General features: G+C 27.6%; 1 protein-coding gene across 1 annotated transcript in view; it reads right to left on the bottom strand.

The window, feature by feature from the left end:
• Positions 1 to 25,235, bottom strand: part of LOC100570021 (neuropeptide SIFamide receptor-like) — a 91,166-nt gene extending 65,931 nt beyond the window's left edge. Inside the window, exons 1-2 of the mRNA XM_029486553.1 lie at positions 24,687 to 25,235; positions 8,024 to 8,316 (exon numbers count right to left, since the gene is read on the bottom strand). Of these exons, the coding sequence (XP_029342413.1) occupies positions 8,024 to 8,316; positions 24,687 to 24,700 (307 nt within the window). The 5' untranslated portion in view covers positions 24,701 to 25,235. The remainder of the gene's footprint in view (positions 1 to 8,023; positions 8,317 to 24,686) is intronic.
• Between the last annotated feature and the right edge of the window lie 228 nt (positions 25,236 to 25,463).

Genomic DNA, 25,463 nt, shown 5'->3' with positions numbered 1-25,463 from the left:
ATCGAAAGGAACATTCTATTAAAATAAGATAATATAATGTATTTTATCAATAAAATAATTTTCAAATTTTCAAAATATTGATTGATTTAGTTAAACTCTAAACTATAATGTCTATAAAAATAAAATTGGGGGACGAGGTGGCCGAGTGGTCTAAGGCGTCGGTTGCGGCGCAGCCGTCGCTATTTCGATTCCCGGCCACCGGGCGGCATTTTTCTTCGGGCTGCAAGTCACGGTGTCCGGAGAACAAGTGCCGCCATCCCCCACCCAGGCATGGCAGATACCTACGGGTGCCCACTTAAAAATTCTGCCAAAACCAACACACACGTGTTAGAAAAACCTACTAATTTCAAACCCTACCACAAACCACAACTAAAAATCTACTAACAGCTAATGACCACAGTTGCCGGGCTTCAAAAAGATCAATAAAAAAAAAAAAAATAAAATAAAATTATGACTTTTCACTTCATTCTGCACGATCTACAAAACAAATTGAACAATGTAATTAGTTAAAAATGATTTTTTTAGATTCTTACCAACTGGTTAATCGTTTCAAACAATTTAATTTGTTATCGTATTCAACTATGAATTATAATTATTTTATAGTTAAAGCTGTATGTCAAAGTATAATTTATAGATATATATATAAAAAAAGCCTTTCATAAGGTGATGTAATAAAAACTTTAAATAATTAAATAAACATATTTCATAAAATAAAAATGTGATTAACGGTTTTAAAAATGCCAAACTCTTCGTACGTATTATATGGTTTTTATTTATATAAATGCATATAGAATCATATAGCTTATGTTCCGAAATGGTGTTCGCAGAGTTTTTTTTTTATAAATAAGAACCAAGGCTACCCATATAGAATCAAAATTAGAATATAATCTTTTTAATCTATTCACATTTGCTGCAATTTTTATCTATTGTGGCAACATTTCACATTAAATTTTACTATCTCAAACATTAATTTTAATATAATACAATACATTATATTACAATACATCTGTTCAACTACCAAACCAGATTTACGGTGCAGTATTAATTTCACGTGGTGCCAAAGTCATTTTAAAAATTCAGTTTTAATTAAAAACTGATCATCGCGACCGGGTTGAAAAACCTATCTTAAAATAGCCCTTTCGCGCTGACCTATTTAAACATCGCACTTTAATGGTAAATACTTATATACATTTATTTTATACTGCTGCAACGGCCAATGGTGTCACGGAGTCTGTTTGCATATTATTTACAATCGACATGATCCGATAAATCCTTCCGAAATTCGCACATACAAAAGATAAAGTATCGACCGTTCCGTCGAGAAGTTTATCTTCCTGTCAGAAGGCGTGCTAAGATGAATAACAATAATAATTGTACGGCAACGTCCAGTGTCCGGTCACCAAAATCTGTCATTTTTTTTCCGTCCCTGTAATATAGACTTATTGTTGTGGGTCGTTTGAGATGGAACCGTGATCATTTGTCATTCTCAACGTTATATAGTATAATATAATTTGTGCGTAAAAAACGAATATAGAGCAGAATTACGTCCGATTTTCACGCTTTTTATGTGAGCTTAACGCGTGCGTTCCGTCTGTGAAAATAACAAACAAATCGAAATACGCGTTTGAATTTCATCATATTATTATTATTATACTGGAATATTATGATTTCATGGTGAATTCGTTGTTGTTGTTGTTGTTGTTTTTATTGTTTTGTGCGCACTGAGCTATATTATACGCACTCACGTATATATTTTAACGATATGACGTACGAGTGTTCTTGTATATTATATATATTTATTGTTTACCAAACGCATACAATAAAGTACTTTAAAATTTATCTTCAGAGCAATAATTATGAACCATTTGCGAGGGAATCGACCCAAAACGTCGTCTGTTTGGCTGAATAGTCTTATACTCGTTATATTTATATACCGTTTGGGCGAGTATTGTTTATATTCCACCAATAATACTGTTAGGGTGAAGAGGTTTATTGGTTAGGTTATTTATACGCATGATTGATAATTAATAAGGAACTCTAACTTTAAAAATATATCAGTAATTAATAATTATGTTACAATATAGTACTGAAAAGTACTGAAAAAAATAATAAAATAAAACCACACGTGCATCATCAAAAGTGCATGTCACTCATGCAGGTAAAATTAGTTTCATTCGCTTAAAAAGATTATTAATTTTTTGCCAAAACTATTGCACTTGTCTTTGGGCACGTTTGTGACCACCGCCCATAATTGTTGATTTGACAATGGACATGTCACAGTTTCGGATAGGTCGGATGCCAAAATGTTATTGGATCTGTCCGAATAGAGTTGGGTTATTATAATATAATTCAATAAATGTGCCATGCCGATGTGATATAATATAATAAAATACCATTGGCAAAACTTAAATGTGAGTGACGGTTTTTCAATTTTCAATATCGCTATTTCGTAGAGAAATTATTATCACAAAACACATCGGTTTTCATTTCACAATAGTAGTTGTTCCAAAATTATTAGGTCATAGTTCACTTAAATATGCAATAGAAATTTTAAGGAGATACAAATTTCAAAAAGATTTTAACTATATTCGAAACATGTTTGAAATACCACAGCACTGCTACATGGCAAATTACGGTAGGTAACTATTGAAATGTAGCTATCACATACGGTGTATTTGCAGTGACAGATCAATATCAAACGGGCATTATATGAGAGGATTTAGATTTTAGACATTATTAGTACACCGATGGTACAATTTGACGTTTATATTAATACCTATCAGTTATTAATATTATAAACTATTTTACTTTACCGATGACCTGGTAGAAATACACGGAGAAAACGATGCAACTAAACTTCTTCGGTAAACGTATGTAATAGGCAGAAGAATTATTATTTTACATTTTGTTAATTAATCAAAATACCTATATATACCATTATACCTATATATTATGGTAAGACTCCGTGATAATACAGAACGAATAAAATATGACACACATACCTGATATAATATATTATATTATAATATATAACAGGGGTGGCCAAACCGCGGCTCGCGTCATAGACTTTTGCGGCTCGCATCTTAACGTAACATTAGACGTAAATTAACGTAAGAGCCAAAAAAAAAAAAAGGAAGGTTACATAATATACAATAATATGACATCTTGGATCTTTAATTTTCATTAATATATTTGGTGGCTCGCGAGTCTCTTCTTGCTGGCCACCCCTGATATATAATATGTATATTATAATATTAATACAATATAATTAATACTGTAATAATGTTTCACAACATTTCAATATTATTACCGTATTAATTCCTTATAATATATGTATATTTATTTAGGTCTCAAATCTTAAACTTAAAAAATTTATTATAAACGTAACATACAACGTATGAATATTAATAATTACGAAATTTAAGGTAAATCGTGTATTATAAAAATAATTTGTCGTCAACGATTACTTTGTCATTGTTTTATTAATTGATATTATGACATCGTAAAAAGCACGGAGCGCAGAAATGTATCGGGCGAACACCGCCGTGTGACTAAAAAAAATTGATATTATAGGATCGATTAAAATCGATTTTCATACGAATAATTAATAATTATTTAATAATGTGCTGGAGCGTATAACCTGCACTTTTTCCACTCAATACCGAATAATATTGAAAATACCCAAAAAGACAGGATTTTATAAGCTAAGGTTATATAATAAGGCATTAATACCTTAACTGAGGTTAATATAGATCACAAACAATTGTAGGTTATAATAAAATAAAAATATAAAAAAATAAACTAGGTAAAAATGTGGTTATCAATTTAGTTCCATTTAATTTACTTCTACAACAAAGTTCAATTTGTAAAACGGTTTACAAAATAATTACAAACATTTAAAAGTTAAAATATTAACGGGTTAACTTTGTCCAATTAATCAAATGTTTTACGCACCTTGTTAATTGTATTTTTTATAATTTTTACACTCATTTAGAAGATGAGACGAAAAAAATTGTCAACTTGAAATTTAAGGACCACTATACCATAGTAAACTCATAGTATGTACCGTTTTCGTATCACATAATATCATACTTAATATAAATTTCAATTTTGTACAGCCATTGATTTATTGAACACGGTAACATAATATATTTTTATTATGGTTAATAATAGTTATTATAAAAACAAATAAAGTTGGTTAATTTTAATACGTAGGTACACGCCCTTGGATGTATTATACTTAAATAAGTTTTCATACTGAACATTGTTGTGCCCAGGTGAAACTAGAGTATTGTTTACCCAACCCATCCTTATAAAATTAAAAAAATTAATATTTTTAATATTATAAACAATTTTAATGTTATGAAATTTTATAAAATTAGATAAAAGAAAAAATAAGTTTAACAAAAAAGATAAACGTTTTTATTACAAAAATAACATGGTGACGGCACTTAGGACACAGTGCTTTTTTATTCATCGTTACATGGATCGTCGGTGCATAATAATGACATTCAGTAATAAAAAAAAAAAAAAAAACAATGTAACAATAATTATTATAAATATACGCTTAAATAAAGGTGCCACACAGGGCGAACGTCCGTCTAACCCTTCCCCCTTTAAATAGGTAACTGATATTATAATACGTGTATCACGGTAGATGTTTTCAGAAATATTGTAGGTAGGCAGTTATTTTAAATATTTTCTTGCAGCATTTAAGGCTATAGAAATTACATTTGATTAAAGTGTTATAGTTTTGTAAATACGAAGGCCGTAGATGCGTTCTAGGAAAACCGGCGTAAAAATGCGTAACTGTCTGATGTGCGTCGTTAACTGGTTGATGTTACCACGAGAAGTCTGTTGTAGTGATCTATAATCTCAACAGCGGTGCACAGTGAAAATATAAAATTTTATAAACTCATTGTTACCTAGGTTATTGCTGAAAACGTATCATTATAATATAATATTCGTAATATCTAGTTGAAATCGAACTGGTATTTAAAAAAGTATAACAAATTCGCGATAATTTAAAATATAATACGTAATCGCGTATTCACATTATTTATTCGAATGTTTCACAACTATGTCCGTTAACATTTTCTGTTGTTCGATGCAGTAACCACTGATTTTAGTACTCATGTTTATTTCATATAGGTACAATAGTACCTAATTTAAATTATAATCAACAATATCTGTTCTAAAAGAAAATATATAAAAATATATTTGTTTAGGCCTTTGGGTGACTATATATTCAATAAACAAAAAAAAACGAGAAAAACAATTTGGCTAAATTTCATAAAAAAAAAAATACCTGCAAAAATTATTGAATGATTTTTATATTTTTAAAATAATGTTTGCATGTCAGATTAGGTAAGTTTTTAGTAAGGTTGTCGGTAGTGCGAGTTCATATTAATATCAAAATGTGTGATATGCCATTTGTATGGTTATTGCTGATAATTGTTGTTCGTGGCGATTGATGTTTGTTATTAAAAAACTAATTTTACTTACGGTATTGGTATATATTATCAGTAATTTTGTATAATATATTATGTTTATACTTAATAATGATAAATTACAAGCAACAACGAAAAACAATTGATTTTATATATGAGGGTCCGGGGCGTGAATAAATACAATGACAATTTATGGAAAAGGTGCATTACAATGAAAAAAACCATTATCTTGAATATGATCTATAAACATTGAATTTGGTAATATTATTTTATTATCGTCTCTCAAAGTATGTCCATAATGTTTCAATAAGAACCGTGTGGGTTATTTGTGTTAAGGAAGTAAATAGTAATGTAAGTTTGTACACGTGTTTTGAAATATCTAGATCCAAGTGAAATTATTGGAAATTGTGGGTAAGAAATATACACTAACCATTTTCAAACGAAATGAAGATTTTATGGCGTACATTTAGACGAGGAAACCAATGGCATTATTATGGGGGTTATAAACGTAATTCATATTTTGAGAGTTAGCAAACTCAAAGCCTAAAAATATAAAATTAAATCGTTATTTGAACAGGAAATCTATAATATACGTTTGGGAATTTAATATGAAATACAAATATTATATTGAAAATTGTGAAAATACTAAAATAGAGTTTTATTAGACTTCTTGTTTAACAGCATTACTGAAATAAAAAAAAAAACTTGTCATTGTACTATCCATTTTATCGAGAATGACCTAAAATTAAAACCTAATCTACAATTGGACGGTTTTTTATGTTTTAGCTGTATCCTGTATGTATGAAAATTAATCTTACGCAAAGTTATACATTTAACAGTCACACATTCACAATAACAGTTGTATTTATAGGTACCTACAATTTAACTAAAGATATCAGACATTGTAAATTGTTAATATTCATTCATGAACATCCAATTTTATAAAAATAAAAATATATTATGCATTGTTATTTATTTACGGTTTTGTAGTTGTTTTCCATTTATTTCAAGTATTTTGTATTTTTTTTTTCAACTATCCGATATGCATAAAAATATGTAACAATATAACACCAAAATAGAAGCTTAGAATAGAATTCTATGGCTTGTGCGGCACAGTGTCTGGCTTTAGTCACTGATGTGCTCTGAGTGCCACCACCAGCCCTTTCCACTATCTGTTTGGATAGTAGAATGAAAAAATGGAAAGTTTTATTTTTTTCTGGACGGAATAATGAAAATTTTAATTCATAAAATATATACCAAATATAATAATTCGTATATACCCCAAAAATATCAATCATGTTTAAATTTTTTTATAATTATTGAAAAGTGGTTTTGAAAATCTGCAGGGCCTATGAAAACATTACAAATTCAAAACAAATAAAGTCAGCTATCAAAGTAATAATATCTACATTATGACCAGGTATACTAGTCTACTCTTTTTTAGCCCATAATACCTACACCCACTGCTCATTTCATGAGCAATAATTATTGATTAATAGTTGTTTATTCTAGTTACATCATGTATACATGGTGTCATGGTAAAAACGAATACCTATAGCGGCATAATACTAGAAATTGCTCTAAACGAAGGTAAAAACTCGTATCACAGAAAGACTACTTATCATTAAAAACAAAAGAGAAGAGAGAAAAAAAAATGATAATAATAATAATAATAATAACGATAACAAGAAAACCAAAACGGTTCTTACATTAAAATAATATAAAAGTAGATAATATAGTAAAAAAATACTTATTGAAAATTGTTTGCAACAATGCTCATTTATTTTTATTGCTTAACACTTGGCCAGTTTTAGAATTATCTTCTTATACATTGTCTACACCTGGCACCCTGCATGTGCGATCTTTTATTTTCAGCTGTCGACGGTTTTTTTTTTAATGAGGCTCAAACAAACTTGGCCACAATATGGATATCCCTACATTGATACGTTGAATTCTATGAGAGGGTTCATTTTTTTTTATGAATTCTCTCCTTTCCATCATTCACTTGTTAGATTTTCAGGAAACTAGCCAAGTATTAAGCAATAAGAATGAAAGGGAACAATGTTGTATGAGTGTAGGAGTGATGTGAAGGTATGGAGTATGGACTAAAGAAAGAGTAATCTTAGATATCACAACTACTTATTTAATAGGCTAACTTTTTTTTAATGTCTCCCACATTGAAACGGCTTAATATTATGGGCTCAATGTCTTACATTTTCCTAAGATATTTCAGCTTAATCAGTGTTTTAGTTTTAAAATTCCAAAGAAATCAAAATATGATATATGGGGGTGAATAAACCGAATGAATAGGTTCAAGTAAAAAATACACAGACATGCTGCTTGAACTTGGCCTGGCATACTCCCAGATTTAGAGGAAATCGACAAATGTATAAACCTATAATATTGTTTTATAATGATGTATTTTATTTTTTTTAGTATTGGTCATTGTCACCTATTAAAGCAAAAAAAAATATTTGACATTTGACTTTGCGAGTGTTTTCTTTGTACGAATATTTTTATCTCGTCGGTATACCACTCCAATATATTATTATGATAAGCGCGATCATGCTTACCGGTGGTGATGCTGCCGATGAGCGTGAACGGCACGCAGACGACGATGACCAGCAGGTCGGCAATGGCCAGGTTGACGATGAATATGTTGGTGGGCGATGACTGCATCCTCACGTTCTTGTACACCACCAGCACCACAGAAATGTTGCCTACGAAGCCCACCACGAACACGGCCGCGTACGCGATGCAGAACAGCACTGTCACCTCGGGAGAGTACCTCATCCGATACTCCTGCCACGGCCAACCGTCCAGCCCGCCATAGTCCCACAACGCGCCACTGCTCTGATTGGCGTCCCTGAACACATTGCAAATTAAATATTGTTAAATTTTAATGCAAATAATATAACAGACATTATTATGATGCACACAGCTCTCAGACGTATATTATTTTCCAGTCGAGTGCCCCAGCAATAGTTATTATTTTTGAAAAAAAAAAAACAGCGAAAACGTTCCTCATTATTTGTAAACCCCCCCCCCCACCCTTTAAAGTGGTTGTTGGAAAACAAAATACATTATGTGAACATATGATATGAAAATGTGTATTATGTTAATTTTATTTTTGCTGTTTAAGTACAGGGGTTTTTGCTCACTTTCAAGTTTTAACTGCCATTTATATAATTTGTAATATTCACTGAAAAACTGTAATTCTTTTTATACCATAGAGAGAATTCAATACACATACGATAATCTTATAACTCTTTACCTTGTTCTTCAGACTTCAGTTATTACGTTTATTGTTTTACTAAAATTATTTAGGTTATCTTCCAATTTATTTTTCTTTAATTATTCATCAATTCATCAAGATATTTGTTTTTATTATTCTATATATTGGAAATACATTCAGTTATTAATATAAAATTTTACTACACCAATTATGTAAATCATAAAAATGAACTTAAAATATTTGAATGTAATAGAGTTAATTAGATATGGTTTAATTTAATGAAATGTCTATTTATTCTATCCTATTTGAGATTCATATATTTTAAAGTAAACACTACCTACTGTATAATATTTATAATTATTTATAATTAATATTTTCTATGTCATTATTATATTTATAAACGATTTTCACGAATATATAATATTACAATTGATTATCATATAAAACAATACTAAATTCCATTTAAGAATATAATGTCTGCTTGCTACTTTACTAACTCAAATCAAATTTTTCTGGCCACTACATAAACGTATTATTGGATAACTTAGATTGGATAATATCTTATCTGGTGTGAATTATGTTGACGTTTGTATTTAAAAAATCTATATATGTGCAAATCAAATAAATCAGGTGTCTTCTAAAGAAGACGTTCCACAGTTATTTATACGTTTCTAATATAAAAGTACCTACGTGTACACTGTATATTTTATACTGTATAGCTTAGAAAAATTATGCACTGATAGACAGTGAAACACACAATATAAAAACTGAGAAAAAACCGACACAGTTGTTATAATTTATTTTATTATTTAACTTTACTCAATATTTTAATCCATCTAAAAGTATTATTTTGTTCATTCGTTGACTTTATAAAATAAAACATAAGCACAAAACAATATTTTGTAGGTACCTACCTACCTACATATAGTATCCACGTATTTATGTGACTAAAATTAAAACAAAAAATACTGAATAAAATAAACTACCTATCGTATTATAGCGTTTAAAATAAAGCAAAATGTTGTTTAGGTAGGTACATTACAAATTAATAATATATTTTATTGTATTTTTTTTTTTTTTTTTTACTAACAAATAAGACTTTAGAAGAAGGTCGTTTTGAAAAGAATAAGATTCAAAACTATGGTGTGGATATAAAAATACAATATATCTGAGTTAGGTGAGGCCATGATGAACAACCCGCAAATATAGAATTCTCTGATAATATCACCTAAACCTGACTTATATAATGTCGATACATAATCATGTTTAGATAAGGTGTGATGTTGTAAGTAAAGTCTGTGTTTGTATGCACTAAAAATTCTGAAATTAATATGCATTTATGCGTACAATACACAAAAAAAAAATCACTAAAAAATAAATTATGGGATGATTGTCTACGGTTTTTATACTTTAATATAATAACCAATCAAGAACAATCAGTCATTGAGTATTATAATGTTCAACTTTGTCTTACAGCTCAATAAAAAAATCATCTATCATAATTGTTTTTCTTTTTATCATGAATTAATAAATGACATGAACGAAACTAAATACTTATATTATTACATGGTATATAAATTGATAACCCAAAAAACAGTATCTGTATTGTAATGTATTCAATTAAAAATAGGTGAAAAATATTATGCACCTATATAATAAAAGTAAACATTTTGTTTTTAATTATACTAATTTTTGCATACTTCAAAATCTGCAGATTATAGTAATCGTCCAATAGACGTAAAAACTTTAGTGAAACACGACAGAATCAGGACTCTAAAAGTTACCAATCAGTGAGCGAATATTATGTACATCCAGTTATTTACTGTATAGAAAAGAAAATCACTAACGCTCCAAGTATTTTGAAGGGTCCGTGACCCGGAAAGGTTTCCAGTATATTTTAAGCCAGAGGTCGTTAAATGGCAATTAGTCCTGAAAAGAACGTGATAATTCGTCTCAATTAAGAGGTAATTTTTAAATTTTTCATTTTTCTTTGTCTCAAGCTTTATAAAATTCAAAACAAATTATTCTAATGAAAACAACGTTTGTGCAATATAGCCTCGGAAACAATATATTTTGACCAACGCTTGTTATTAAAATGCCAGTTACGAGATAATTATATTTTTATAATACTTTGTGTATATACACATATTATTTTTTTTGATGCATCTTATTTTATATTTTATTTATGATCATACGTTTATAAAATTGAACAATAAATAAAGAGGTACATCATTTATGTACCTATTATTATAGTGCTAAATTCAAAAATGAATATTTTAGTTCATATTAGTCGAAAATAGTTCTTTTGTGTATAACGCATTATAATATTATGACATTAATAAGTAATAATATCAAAAGTGTCTGGGCAAGTTACAATTATTATTGTCTGAAAAAATTGTTCAAAATCAATACAATACAACCATTGGATAGGAAATATTTGATTTTATAGGGTAATAACGAAATCGTTATATTTTATATTTTCAATCGTGTGTACAAGGTATACACAGTTATAACTTATATGTATTATTGTATCTCGTGTTATAATTAATATCATTCAAATCACAATAATGCACATGCAAAATATGCATGAATATATACTTTGATTACAATCATTAGAATATTGAGCAATTTCGGTGGTGGTCATAAGGATGACTACGGCACATGAATACGAAATAGGTATAATAAATAATTTAATTTCCTAAAAGGGATCTTGAACGTGTACAATTGAATACGGTAACCTAATAATTGAAAATGGAAACCCTTATTATTTACCCCTAGGGTACGGCGTGCGGCGCATATAGTGTCCACAGTAAATTATCGAAAAAAATCTACTATCCTAAATCAACTTTTGAAATTCTGGACATCATGCGTGTTTCTGTTGGTCCACTATGCTCTGTTTTCTGATGTGAGGAATGCAGAACAATCGATTGAATTTAACATTATAATAATTACACAGTTAGGAATTTATAATTAGTACCTACCAATAGTTTTTGTAGATAGGTAATTGAATAATGATAAATATTATAATATACCTATCTTGTATAAACGTCCGATATATGGATTTGATACGAGTTAGATCAAGTGATTAATTATGAAATATATATTATTATTTAAAATCAAAACAATATTATCTGCAGTGTTCAAATAACAAATCGTCTAATGAAGATATGAAGATATTATGAAGTATAAAATGTTATGTGACTGAAACAAATCAAGCCGGTAATGTAAAACGTGTATTATATAACAACAAAAATAGTCAGTACAAACATGAACATATCGTATCACAACTCGGAGTAATCCAGTTAATTTTTTCATTATAAAATTATTTTTTTTTATTTTTTTTATTTTTAAATGAAATTTACAATCTATACCTTAGGCACAATAGGTAAATGTGATACAGAATATACATATAGATATAAGGTATCAAAACAAATTAATATTAATAATAATAACAGTTTACAATAAATGATAATATATAACATGTTACGTTTACGTATCAGCCACCCATTAATGACACTTTCGCTCGTTTATAAAATAATTAAATCTTATTTTAATGTACCCCAGCGGCGTAGGTAATTACATTATATTATATTTCTATCATTACAATATTATTCTTCATCTGATGAAAACTATTTACTCGAAAACAATACGAGAACTGCATAGTGAACAAGCATCGGTAATAATTAGTAACTACAGAGGAGCATGTCATATATTTTGGCTCCAGTATATAGGTACACGCGTGCCTACTTATAATAAGAAACAGAAGCAAATTTATTGGATGCAAATTGTATTAATCACATGACTTTTTTGTGTAATAATTATTGTCATTATATATAATTTAATTAATGCTTTACCAATACTTTAAAGCGTCATTATAAACACGCAGCACATACCGATTATATAGGTACACATAACAGATATTGTAACGTGGCGTGTTTGAGGAAAAATCGAATATGCATTGTATAATATGTAATAGTTATTATGTACGTGATTTGTTACATATTCAGAGTATAATATTATAATATAACATATTATAGTACAACATTCACCATCAATTTTCGTGCACAAACCGATAAAATATCGGTTTTTTAATGTTTTAAAAATGTTGGTTAAAATATATCGGTAATAAATTTGATGTAGGTAAAATGTATACAGGATGATTCATCAAGAATTATCACACGTTATTTTTTCTTTCAATAATTCAGTTATCAAAATATGATTTTTGGTATTTTTAAATAGGTATACTTCAAATATTATAAAATTAAAAGAAGACCGCTATAAATTTAAATAATTTAAATTGGTGACTTTTAAGATATTGTAAAGTCCACCTTAACTGAAATAACAATAAATCATATCCCGTAAAATTAAAATATATTAAATCGATTAAAATAAAATTCCATGAAGGATTTTTATACATAATCATTTTAGAATATTGTTATTTTAAAATCTTTACCATATTCACTATGCTTTTTAATGAATTAACAAAGCGATTTATATTGTAAATTAAGTGAATTGACAACAAATATATTTAGACTACATTTTTAATTCAAATAATTATTGTTACAAAGAAAAAAAACAATAAGACGGTTCTTTTATATATATAATATTTGTTTTTGATACTTTTAAAACAGTTGTGTTTAATATTCAATTGGTTCAAATCTAAAATAATTGATTTAAGAATACAAAGGAATTATTTTTAATGACAAATAATATGTTTTACAACAATAATAAATGTTTTATGTAATAATGAAATATAATTATTATAATGTTTTCACTTAATAATATGTTATCAAATTGTTTTGTTAAGCTGGTGCATTTACGAAAAATAATTTTAAAAACAGTTGCCGGCACCGTACACTATTGTAATGTATGCACTCTAAGTAGTTGTAGTCTAGTGCATTATCTACACACCGAAGTGTTCTTGTTGTCATAGAATATCAGAACGTTGTAGCGTATAGCTCAGTAGGTACCTAGCACTTGGATGAATAAAGAGTAATTTTACTTACAAAAATACAAGATTCAGTTAAAACCATAATTTAAAAAAATAATTCAAAACTTGAATATGTCAGACATAACAGCTAACATTATTATACAGAAGTTTATTTGGAATAGGTAGGTATAATTTCTAAGCAACACATGACATTTTTTCTAATTCAACTTCAGACGATTTACAATTGTCATGCACATAATTATTATAATAAAGCAAATAATACACCATATCGACCGTTTAGATAAATATAAAGAGCCATGGCATTATGACCAATATTTAATGCATTATAATTCATAATCAAAATATACAAATCGTCAATTCGTCAATTGTCATATACTATTATCAAAAATATTAACCAAATACGAGTTTAGATCAATTATATACAATATTTTAGTAAGATGTAGGTTTAATATCGTTTCTGATACACTTCATATGATGAACTTTTTAATTACATATTACATAACTAATATTTATCTTATAAAATAGTCAAAGTAGCTTACTAAAAAATGTTCAACTTAAATTGACTTACATAAAATTATATGGAAAAATATATTAAGTATTTTAAATACTTTTTATATTTCACCATTATTTCATACATTTTGATGTGTGCGATTACATATTTTAAGTCTATACGATTATAATATACAAATGTCACCAATATCGACATATTCAGTCAGTATAACTGAAGCATTTTCAACAGAGCATTATATCAGATAATTTTGAGTTCCAAAAATGACTTAATTTGTATTTAAATTATTATGATTCCTCAGTAGTTTGTTAAGATTATGCAATAATGAATTCGTCATGAGTAATAACATCAAGAAATTATGATACGAAAAAAAATCTGAAAATTTATTTTAATACGTTTTAATACCTATTAAAATTTCAAAGTTATATATTTTGTTTATATAATTTACAAACAAAAAAAATGTTTATTAAAAATGAATTTGGATGAACTTATAACGGTTATTAGGTCAAAATGGGGCACAAATATCCGTGGTCGTTTCACTGCATATATATACACATAAAACGACCAAGTGAATGTAAATTATATCTTTGATATTATGCAAACATAAATATGAAATAATTATCAAAATATAATAATTTTACTTTTAAACAATATTACATTGGCCGAATAGTGTAATTTTTATTTTATAATATCATAATATATTATTATGGTATTCGAGCTCCATGTGATACAGGTGGTACTTTAAATACATTCTATGTATTTTGGAAAATCAAAACGATGTGGATTAGAAAATAGTTTTTATTATAAGTGCATGATTGTCGAACGTTAAAAAAAAATTTCAACTCAATCAATGAAACTTAAGTATAACCAATATCTATATAATATTTTTATATTAATTATTATATTCTATACTCAATTTCATACCAGATAAAGACATGTATAACTAATTGTTGTTGATCCTGCTTTGTGTCATTTGTAGGGTTCATATTAAAAAAAAAAAATATATTTAAATACAATTTAATTATAAATATAACTAAGCATTGTGATAGTAATACCCTGATATAGTGATGCATCACACTAATATAACGGTTGTGAAGAGTTTGTTGTCCGCGAATTACAGATTGGCAAGACAAAATGGAGTAGCTGGGATTACATTTTAACCCCTAACTTTGGAAGGGGTTGAGCACAAATAACGGGGTTAAAAGCACAAACCAGCACAAACGAAGCACACACGAATGGAGTTGATTTTGTTTGAAAATTCCAAAGTGGTGGGGCTAAGGATGTCCCCAGCCCCCTACTTTGAAAGTTGAATAACTTTGGAAGGAGTTGAGCTCAAACGACGGAATTAAAAGCACAATCTAGCATAAGCTAATGGAGTTCATTTTGTGTCGAAATTCCAAATTGGGGGGGGGGGGGAGTCCGGGGACATGGAGATTGGTATTCGCAGTTGAGCTAGTTGAGTTAAAAAAAAAAAAATGCGTTTGGACATGTTGCGATTTGATATATTGACATATTGACATTTTTACGCACTGATTACACTACCACAGTATTAATTATTTTTGAGTACATAAGTAAACATATTATAATTGTGGCATGGTACTGCCAGTCAGCTAGTATAGATACATATTTTATAAAACCTAACACGGTATGAATATAATATGACGTGTCCCAATAATTCATACGACCTATTTGGCCTTGTCGGATAAGAAAATAATATTACGTTAGCAAACGCTAGCAAACGTTTTATAGGTTTGAACGATAATATTAAATTTATCGTGTATATATATATATATATATTGTAATATCTATCATCATTTGGGGGGGGGGACAATTGAAATAAATCCAATCCCGAAGTAATTTTCCCAAAGGCACAATACGCCGTGTCGTTTACGTTTACGTCAAAATATATATATATATATATATATTGACAGAAGAAAAAAAAATTTACGGTATAAACACACACGCGTGCGCATGCGCTTAAACCATTTATAAAATGTTTTAATGGGTTTTTTGCGAGCTTTTGTCACTATACAAAATACAAGACGTGAAAATATAATGCGCCACATAAAAATAAAAAACGAGGCATTTCCGTGAGTTTTTTTTTTTTGGATACAAAAAAAAACAATACGACACAAAGGGATTATATCTTCTTTGCATCTTTTAAAAAGAAATTCAATAGGTTTGAAAATCCTTGTGGCTCATTTTTTTTCATTTAGGCTCTCACAGAAATAATTACTGAGATTGGCTAAAACATTATCGTTAAAATCTTTAGCGTGATGCACACAATGTAAAACGGTGTTTCATAAATATCCTGATCTTGAGGCATAAAATTAAATCAACAATGATCATCAAAGCCGAAAGTAAATTAGGTATATTATATTAGGTACCTACAAATAACAACCATTTATCGAAACATTGACTAAAACAAGTCATAGTCACATCCAAATATAGCTGGTAGGCTTAATGTTATATATAAGCCAAATGTCTCACCAATAAATTGTTTGAAAATTGGTATTGACTTTTGTTTTTAGAATCTGAGTGGAGCAATGAGTGTATTGATTTAACAATGATAGGTATGTAAGATTTTTCCCTGTCTGTAAACATGTTTTTTAGTACTTATAAGACTAGTAAGAATTTAATGATTTTCCACTTCTACTTTTAAAAATCGTTACTTTTAAAAGGTAGTCAAAATAGAAAACGCCCAGTTATTTTCAAAAGCATCCGGAAAAACAAAAAAAAAAATAATGAAAAACGGAAATTTTTACGCAAAACTAGTTTTTGATAATTTTTTGACAACAGTTTATTAAACCTACTGTATTATCACAGAATGGACGAAATTTAATTTATTTTGTGATATTATCATACTCATGTCTAATAGTAAATTAAATTACTTTAATAAAAATAATATTATGTGTGTATATATTATATGGATTGGTGTAGCGCGGTGTTTGCATTTAGTGACTAAATGCAAACACCACGTTTAGTAACTAAATTTTGTTACTAAACGTGTTCTGAGTACAAGTACCCAAGTACTGGTAGAAATTGTTACGGGAACTACATTTTTATATTATTTCTATGCCTGGAATACGTTTTAATTCAAATTTTATAAATAAAAAAACTGTGCCAAATAATTAAATATCCAGGGTGATTTATTAAGCATGTTCACCACCAATGTTTCCGTTAATAACGAGTTTATTCCAGGGATGGGAAACGATTAAAAAACGTTATTAAACGGAAAAAAACAAAAACCTAAAACAATTAATAAAACGAAAACGAAAAAAACACAAAAAACGAAAATAATTAATCAACAAAAACAAAAAACAACTTAAAAACGATAAAAAAAAATCACAAAAACCGACAAAAATTTAATAACGAAATCAAAAACGTTAACGAAAATAAACTATAGTATTATACATTATTAAATTTTACAACGAAAAAAAAATTCACTTGTCTTTACTTTTTAATCTTTAACTTTAAAAACATTTTAATTTGAAATCAGAAATTTTGAATTTTCTAATTTTTATATAAATTATAATTTTGATTTAAAATTTAAAAATTAAGAATAATATATTAATTTTAATTTTTAACTTTTAAGTGCATTTCTGTATTGCGTGTTACTATTATAACTTAAAAGTTAAAAGTTATAAGTTATAAGAATATAATATTAAAAAAAAAATATATTATCAAAAACATTATTTGGAAAAAATAGGAAAATAACGTTTTTAAAAACGTTAAACAAAAATGATAATTTTTAATTCAATAAACAAAAACGAAAACGAAAAAATTAAAAACGTTTTCCATCCCTGGTTTATTCGAATTATGATTTTCAGTACTTTATAGGTATTTAAAGATTATATTTTAAATATTTAGATTTTATACAATTTTATACAATTTTATACCATGTTCTGTGGTGATAGAAATTTATCTCAAAATTTTGAATTTGACTGCAGAGAAGATCGATATTTTATTCATTAAGTAGGTAAATATTTTTTGAGCTGGCATCGTAGAACGCTTTTTTTAGTTCTAACATTGTGCTTCTTTGCTTGTTTTGACAGTTTTAATTAACGCTCGAGCAGAAGAGCTGATGAGATTTAAAAGTTTCTAGTAGTCTTATTTATCGATTGAATATTTTATCTATAGATATCAATGTTAAGTAGTTTTTCCAAGTGTGTACAATATTTATATAAGGAATAACTAAGTAGGAGTTACAAATACTTTGTTACAAGATAAATGATACTATTATGACTAATATATTATAACATTAAAAATAAATAATATAATAATACAATAATACTATGATAAGTTAAAATTAATACAATTTAAACTAAAAAAAATTTGTTAATAATTTTAAATAAAACTTTAAACAGTTAAATTAGGTTTTAGGTGATAAGTCTCGCGTTTATTTACACTATTGTAATGAAATTTCAAAAATTTAAATAACGTTTTTAAAAAGCACGATCACGGAACGATGCATTTAGGGCGCATTCATATATGAATTTCACGCTTTGGTTTTCTGTCAAAGACAACAAAAACATTGGTTGGGTATCAAAAAAGAAAAGCCGATTTCACAGTAATGACTAAGAGGTAGTTATATTTAAAAGTTACCCGCAACAAAAAAATTCCTTTTTGTCTGGTACAGGCATGCAAATCCTTTTGAAAATATTATATAGGTTAATAGGTTATACATAATATACATAGATAGGTATATCTATCTACTGTTCAACTTGCGAATAAAACAGATATCCATAGTCACTGAGAGTCAAAGACCCGTTCCGAAGAATTTATTGACGTTTACCTGCGGAAGATACTTCGAGTAAAATTATTGTCCACAAAACTGTCAGCTTTCATTTAAAACCATAATACACCTGTACCGAATCTTTTCTATAGGCTGTTCACGATAATACTGAATCAATATAATTCAAGTACTAAATAATCGTAATCTAAGGCCTACAATGTATTTTATATATTTTCGGTAAACTTTCAATGGTTGATTTATATTTTCAAATGTTTTCAAATAAAAAATAATGTTTATAAATACTTAAGTAATATAAGAAAATAAACCCAAACAGAACGCATTGAATTATCATATTGTTAAAATCACTGGGGATTCGAAATAGAACGATTTTCATTAAAATAATAATTAAAAATTATTTATAGATACCTATCTCCTACCTTTATAATAAATTGGCATGTAGAGTTAAAATATTCATCATAACTCAAAGCTCGAGGGAGGTGAACGCGAATCTAAGCTATCAAACATTTTAAGTAATTGAAAGACCAAACAAATTTTATTATAATACCTATTATATTATACATTATCAATATGCGGGAGATTTCACGTGAATGATGTATTCTCTGAGTTATGGAAAATTTCAATTAAATATTTGAATTTCTTGCCAGATATAATGATATTCTGCTGAATTTTTTATTTCGTGACATTTCACTAAATTTTCATAAAATCATAGTTTCGACACGAATAAAAACATTTTGTACTTCCACTTGACAATATTTTCAATTCGTATTCAAGGTACGAACGTGCATACACATATTTTATATGGAAAAAAATAATTATTACGATGACATTTTTTTTGCCATTTCCATTTGAATTATTATTATTTTTTTTTAATCTCAAATTTTCTTATATTTAATCCAGCCCATACTTACACTAAGCTACACTAATGCATAACATGTAGTACGAGTTTAAATATTATTTAATTCAATACCTAGTCGCTAGTGGGTGAATTCATATTGCAATTAAAACTAAAATTTAGTAAAATAATATAACAATAATTTGTATAAATAATATTAAATTGAAAGGCAAATTATATGTTCGTATATAATATTATATTGTTCATAATTCAAAAAACTCTGTAATGCTTTGTATAATATAAAATCAGAAATAATGATCTGAGATATCTGAATTTAACACCCATAATACAGCAATGTAGGCTGTTTACAGACATTATTTCAAAAAGTATTACGTACTCTCTTTATAATAAACTAGCTGCCCGACCTTCCTCCGGAAGAAATTATTTTTTTATAATTTAATTTAAAAACATAAGACTATTTTTTGGCTATACAAATAATATAATATAATTACATATATTGTAGTTAATAGTTATTGTTATTGCTAATTTCTGAAAATGATATATCCTACATTTTGAATTCAAGCACTGATATATGTGAGTACATATCAGTGTTATATATATATATTTTGCTGAGTGGTAAATTGTATTCTTTTTATTATAGAATAGAGATATGGTAAAAAAATATGTAACAATAAATTATTTGTTCAATGAATAATATATATTTCAAATGGAAAAAAGCAAGTGCAAACAAATAAATAAATAATTCATATTAATGATAATAACAATAATAACAATAATAAATAAACAAACAAACTGGTTTTCTTCGTTTCCAAAATCAAGGTAGATTCTTATATATATAGATTATCATAATACCTATTTATTTTTAAAAAATAATGATTGATATGATTTTTAGTTTGGAATTTTAAAACTAACTAATAATTTATGAAGATTTATTGTTTTGAGTTTCAGTGTTTCATATTGAAAAAATGTAACACAAAAGTATAAAAACTTTTTTTTTTCAAAATCAACTTACTTTTTACTCACTCTTAGAAGGTTTTAAATTTTAATACATTCCTCACCTTAACATATTATTATAATTTATGTAGATAAGTTGTTTTCTTTATAAGTATTTGACAAATATCACCAAAAATAAATCCTGGATGTATTAATATTGATTTAATTTAATTCAATCGCACACTAATTTAAACAAATTGAAAACTTTAAAGTCAAATCAAAATAATCAATATGTGACTTCGTATACCGATCACGTACTTGTCAGAGTTTGTACTGAATAAAATAAAATTGAAATAAGTTATCAATAGCTAAAATCATTTAAATTCCAAAAATTCCTTAGAGGTAAATTATGGTTTAGCAAAGAGACACTAACGAATTAATCAACTACGCACCAAAATCGCAAACGTTCTTTAATAAATTAATGCAATATAAAAAGTGTATAACGGTAATAACTAATAATATAAAATATTAAAATGTAATAATCAATAATATTTTATTTTAATAATATATACCAACAAGATATTTTTATAAAACCTATTATTAGAAATTCATACCACTCATGCAGTAAGTTACCTAAATGAAGACGTGTTCAAACTTTTTTATTATTTAGTGTGCGTTTATCAAAAATATGTATATTATTATTATTATCATTATCATTTCGTTGAATTGTTTCAATAAAAAAATTAATTTATTCACTTTTTTTTTAAGCTAACCTAGCTTTGAGAAAAATGTTAGAATAAGTAATTAAATTTGGTATAATCACGATACATTAAATATTATATTTACTAATTAAAAATTATCGTAAATTTGTTTACAAATAGAATCTATATACAATATTTTGTAAATTATTTAATGTTAATTATTTAATTATTTAATAATATACATTTAATATTTTATATTCATTTCGAAGAATGAACGCTTTTCTAATTTCTATACTAAATTTCATTGTGCAAGTTAAATCATTTATTTTTCGTTTTTGTGTTGACAAATAATAAACAATAACACCAGGATTACAAAAGTAAACGTTATTCGAGATTAATTATAATTATAATATCAGTTATGGATAATGTACAAAATATGACGTATAGATACAATCAATTTAAATTTGGAATATATTTAAATTACATCGACGTAATAATTATCGAATATCAAATATTAAGGTATTTAGAGGTCATAATAATGATATTTATACATTGTATTAAACAATTATTCTAATATCAAAATAATTGTTCAACATGTTTACCTAAACTGTAACTTTTATAAATATTCCTAACCTCTATCCTTTACACCATGATTTAATTATCTATTTTAGGATGATTTAGGTAGGGGAAAATGGTGTTCTAAATTAGAATCAATGAGTTATAATAAATTCGTTTTGTATAAGAAACTCTGTTAAGTTATTTTTTATACATTTAATTTCCATAACAACACCTGAGAAATTTATTAAATAGTAAAGGTTGACATATTTATAATATTATTATTATTTTTTTTTTTTTTATTAAATATACAGTTTGTTAAATTTGTTATTTACATTCCATAATTATTGTGGTAAAAACACTGAACTTTTCAAAATTAATTTGATTATATATACGCGTATTTTTCAGTTGATGAAACTCTTGTTTTCAATTAAATAAACATTTTCTGAATCATAAATTCATATTTTTATTTTTGTTTATCTTTTATAACTAAAACATAATAATACTTCTTTTAAAATCTATTAAAAACTTAAATTCCACATTCCATGCAAATGCAAATGCACGGTGGAAAGATTTTGTATATTTTATTCCTGTGTTAAGGAAAAAAGGGATACTATTTTATTTTATCCGACAAAGTGGCAACTATTAAAACGAATGTGTATATTGTATACAAATCATTTGTTTACCGTTAAAAAATTCATTGTAGTAAATAAATTATAGTCGTGTATGAACGAACGTGTAGCATAAAATACAAAATTGATAAGGTACCGTACCGACCCTACTTACTTTTATAGTCAATGTTCTTATAGTAATATTTTATGCAATATTTTGATATATTTTATATTATAGACTTTTCTTCATAATCCGTTTGTCGATGATTCGATATGGACGGATGCTTACTACCCAGCTATAATTAGGTGTAGAAAAAGTAAAAACAGTTAAAATAAACGTGAAATGCGGATAAATATGCGATCTAATTTGAAACGATTAAATAAAACTACTAAATATTAAAACAGAATATTCGTTACAAAAGTGCCTACTATTTACGACATTTACGTTAAGACTTAAGAGTTAGGGGTATTATTTGGAAAAAAAAAATAACTATTAATAGTGCAATGACTATTTATTCGTATCCTTACACTGCCAACAATCACCACATAACGCTTATATTATATTCAAATAATATAATATTAATATTTCTCCATCAATATTTTTTTATGGTTTCGTGACTTAAATATTCCTTTAAACTTTAAATCGGGGTTAAAACTCTAAAATTATCCCTTCTTTAGAAGTTTTAATTTTAAATTCATCGTAAATGTAAAAAAACGAAGTCACACAAATAAAAATCAGCTAGATGCTTGACATAAATTGAATTTTCTTGGATCATCAGCACTAGCTCCCTGCTATCCAGCCTACTAAGGCAAATTTAGCCCACTTAGGCTAACCTAACCCTGGTCGCGAACCATTACGAAATTGGAAAAATCAACTAAGTGATAACATTATCGACACATTTTTCATTAACTAATACTACATAATGATATTATATTGATAGATAAAATAAATGGTGATCGTCAATTTTATTTATTCAATGTTTTTAATATAAATTATAATAGTTTGTGTTTAAATCTATAAATCGTGTATAAAATGTGCAAAATCCAGTGGGACATGTCCCTTCTTGACCCCTCCCACAGTGGACACCCATGCCATAGTATACTAAAGCAAACTATTTACGCATGTTTTCCTGTGTCCGAATCAAGCCCGGAAATCATACATACACGTCATGCAAGATATAATAATAATAATAATAATAATATGAATTATATTATGAATTATGATTCTTATTCAAATTATTTTAGCCCTTTTTTCAAGTCAAATATTCAATACTAAGGTGTATATAACTTATTTACTATTATAGCGATTAATGACACATATTTTATTGGATGGGCATCATTGCATATATAATAATAATATATATAGAAGAAAAATTCGAACATATTGTAATAAAATATTATAGGTAGGTACCCATTATAAACAATAAATAAATAACAATAACAGCTGTAAAATAGTTAGATTTATACATGTAAATACATATGTTATTATAAGTTGAATAAGTTTCACAAGATTCAGAATAAAACAACCTAAGATTTTAATTATAGATCTTTACATGAATCTTCAAATTATGTTTTTACATATTATTATTAGGTATACAAATACTCTGTTTTTCTATATTCGTTGTATATAAAATGTAAAAACATAAAATGATATGTCTTGTATGCTTCGCAATGCGAAAGACATTGACAGTTTAGTTTCGAGTGATAGTTAGGGATACTTGACAATCTTAACTCGCATCCACATATTGGAGCCGTCGTAAAACCGCAATTTATTATAACAATAGGTATACTTTACTAATATTGTTTATATATTTTAGTGCAATAAAATGTATTGTCAAGCGTATGTTTGTTGTAAACTTTTTTTTTCTAACTAGGAAGTCCACACATTTTTTTATGAATTTAACTATAATATTTTGCATTTTTCAAGTCAAATTAAAGTTTTCACCATTTTTAATACATAATATTACTATTTATTATTTTTTCTACTTGATATATTGGATATTATACGTTTTTAATTTATATTATTATAATAGTAGTATTATACTACTCATAGTCTACAAGAACTATCATCATGCATCTGTAAAACTAATATAACCGTGGTATAGGTACACAGTTGACAATATATAGACATACCTCGGAACCTCCATGTATATAATATATGTGTAATATATTATTATATAATATTTAAATGACCCGCGGCTCTCGTCCGTCGTTAGTCGAACCCACCACCCGAAAAGTTGACGATGCGAGTGCAAAACAGCTTATTGTAATAATAATATAATATATGCCTAAATGTTGTGGTGTGCGAGTGCTATCGTACCACGATGGTAACGATAGCGATAACAATGTATAATTATAATCGTGAGTTTTCCACTCGAGGAACCCGCGGACATCGGTGCGGAGGAAAAACGGCCGAGAAAAAGAACCGCGACTCGTCGGTGACGAGTTTCCCGGTTTCTGTCAACAAGTGGCGAGCGGACGGCCGAGCAGGTGATGGAGGTGACGGCGACGGCGATGGCGGCGGCGGTGACGGAGCGACTACGTGGTTCGGACACCGCGGAAGACCGGCGGCGGTGGCGAAATGTCGCATGGTTCCGCGACCCGGAAGACGAACGGGATGTAACGCGAAAACGGTGCGACGGCGACTCGCGACCGGTGCGGTGTGCGTGCGCGCGGCGAGACGGCCCCCAGCTGTCTGCGGGCACGGCGCGCCGGTTCGAGTATTATTATTATTATTATTTTCGTAAAGCGCGCGGCGGCGTGTTGTGTACAGGGTGATTTACCTGCGACCATGCTAACCCCTTATACGACAATATGGTCTCTCGAATAGAATTTGTAATATTGGACTGGATTGTTTATCAATATGTATAATTCTTATAAATTATAAACGTCAATGGATAAATACTAATT

This window comes from Acyrthosiphon pisum, chromosome A1 (genome assembly GCF_005508785.2).
Source record: "Acyrthosiphon pisum isolate AL4f chromosome A1, pea_aphid_22Mar2018_4r6ur, whole genome shotgun sequence".
NCBI classification, from domain to species: domain Eukaryota; kingdom Metazoa; phylum Arthropoda; class Insecta; order Hemiptera; family Aphididae; genus Acyrthosiphon; species Acyrthosiphon pisum.
The sequence above is the reverse complement of the archived record's forward strand: the minus strand, read 5'-3'. Positions and strand labels throughout refer to the sequence as shown.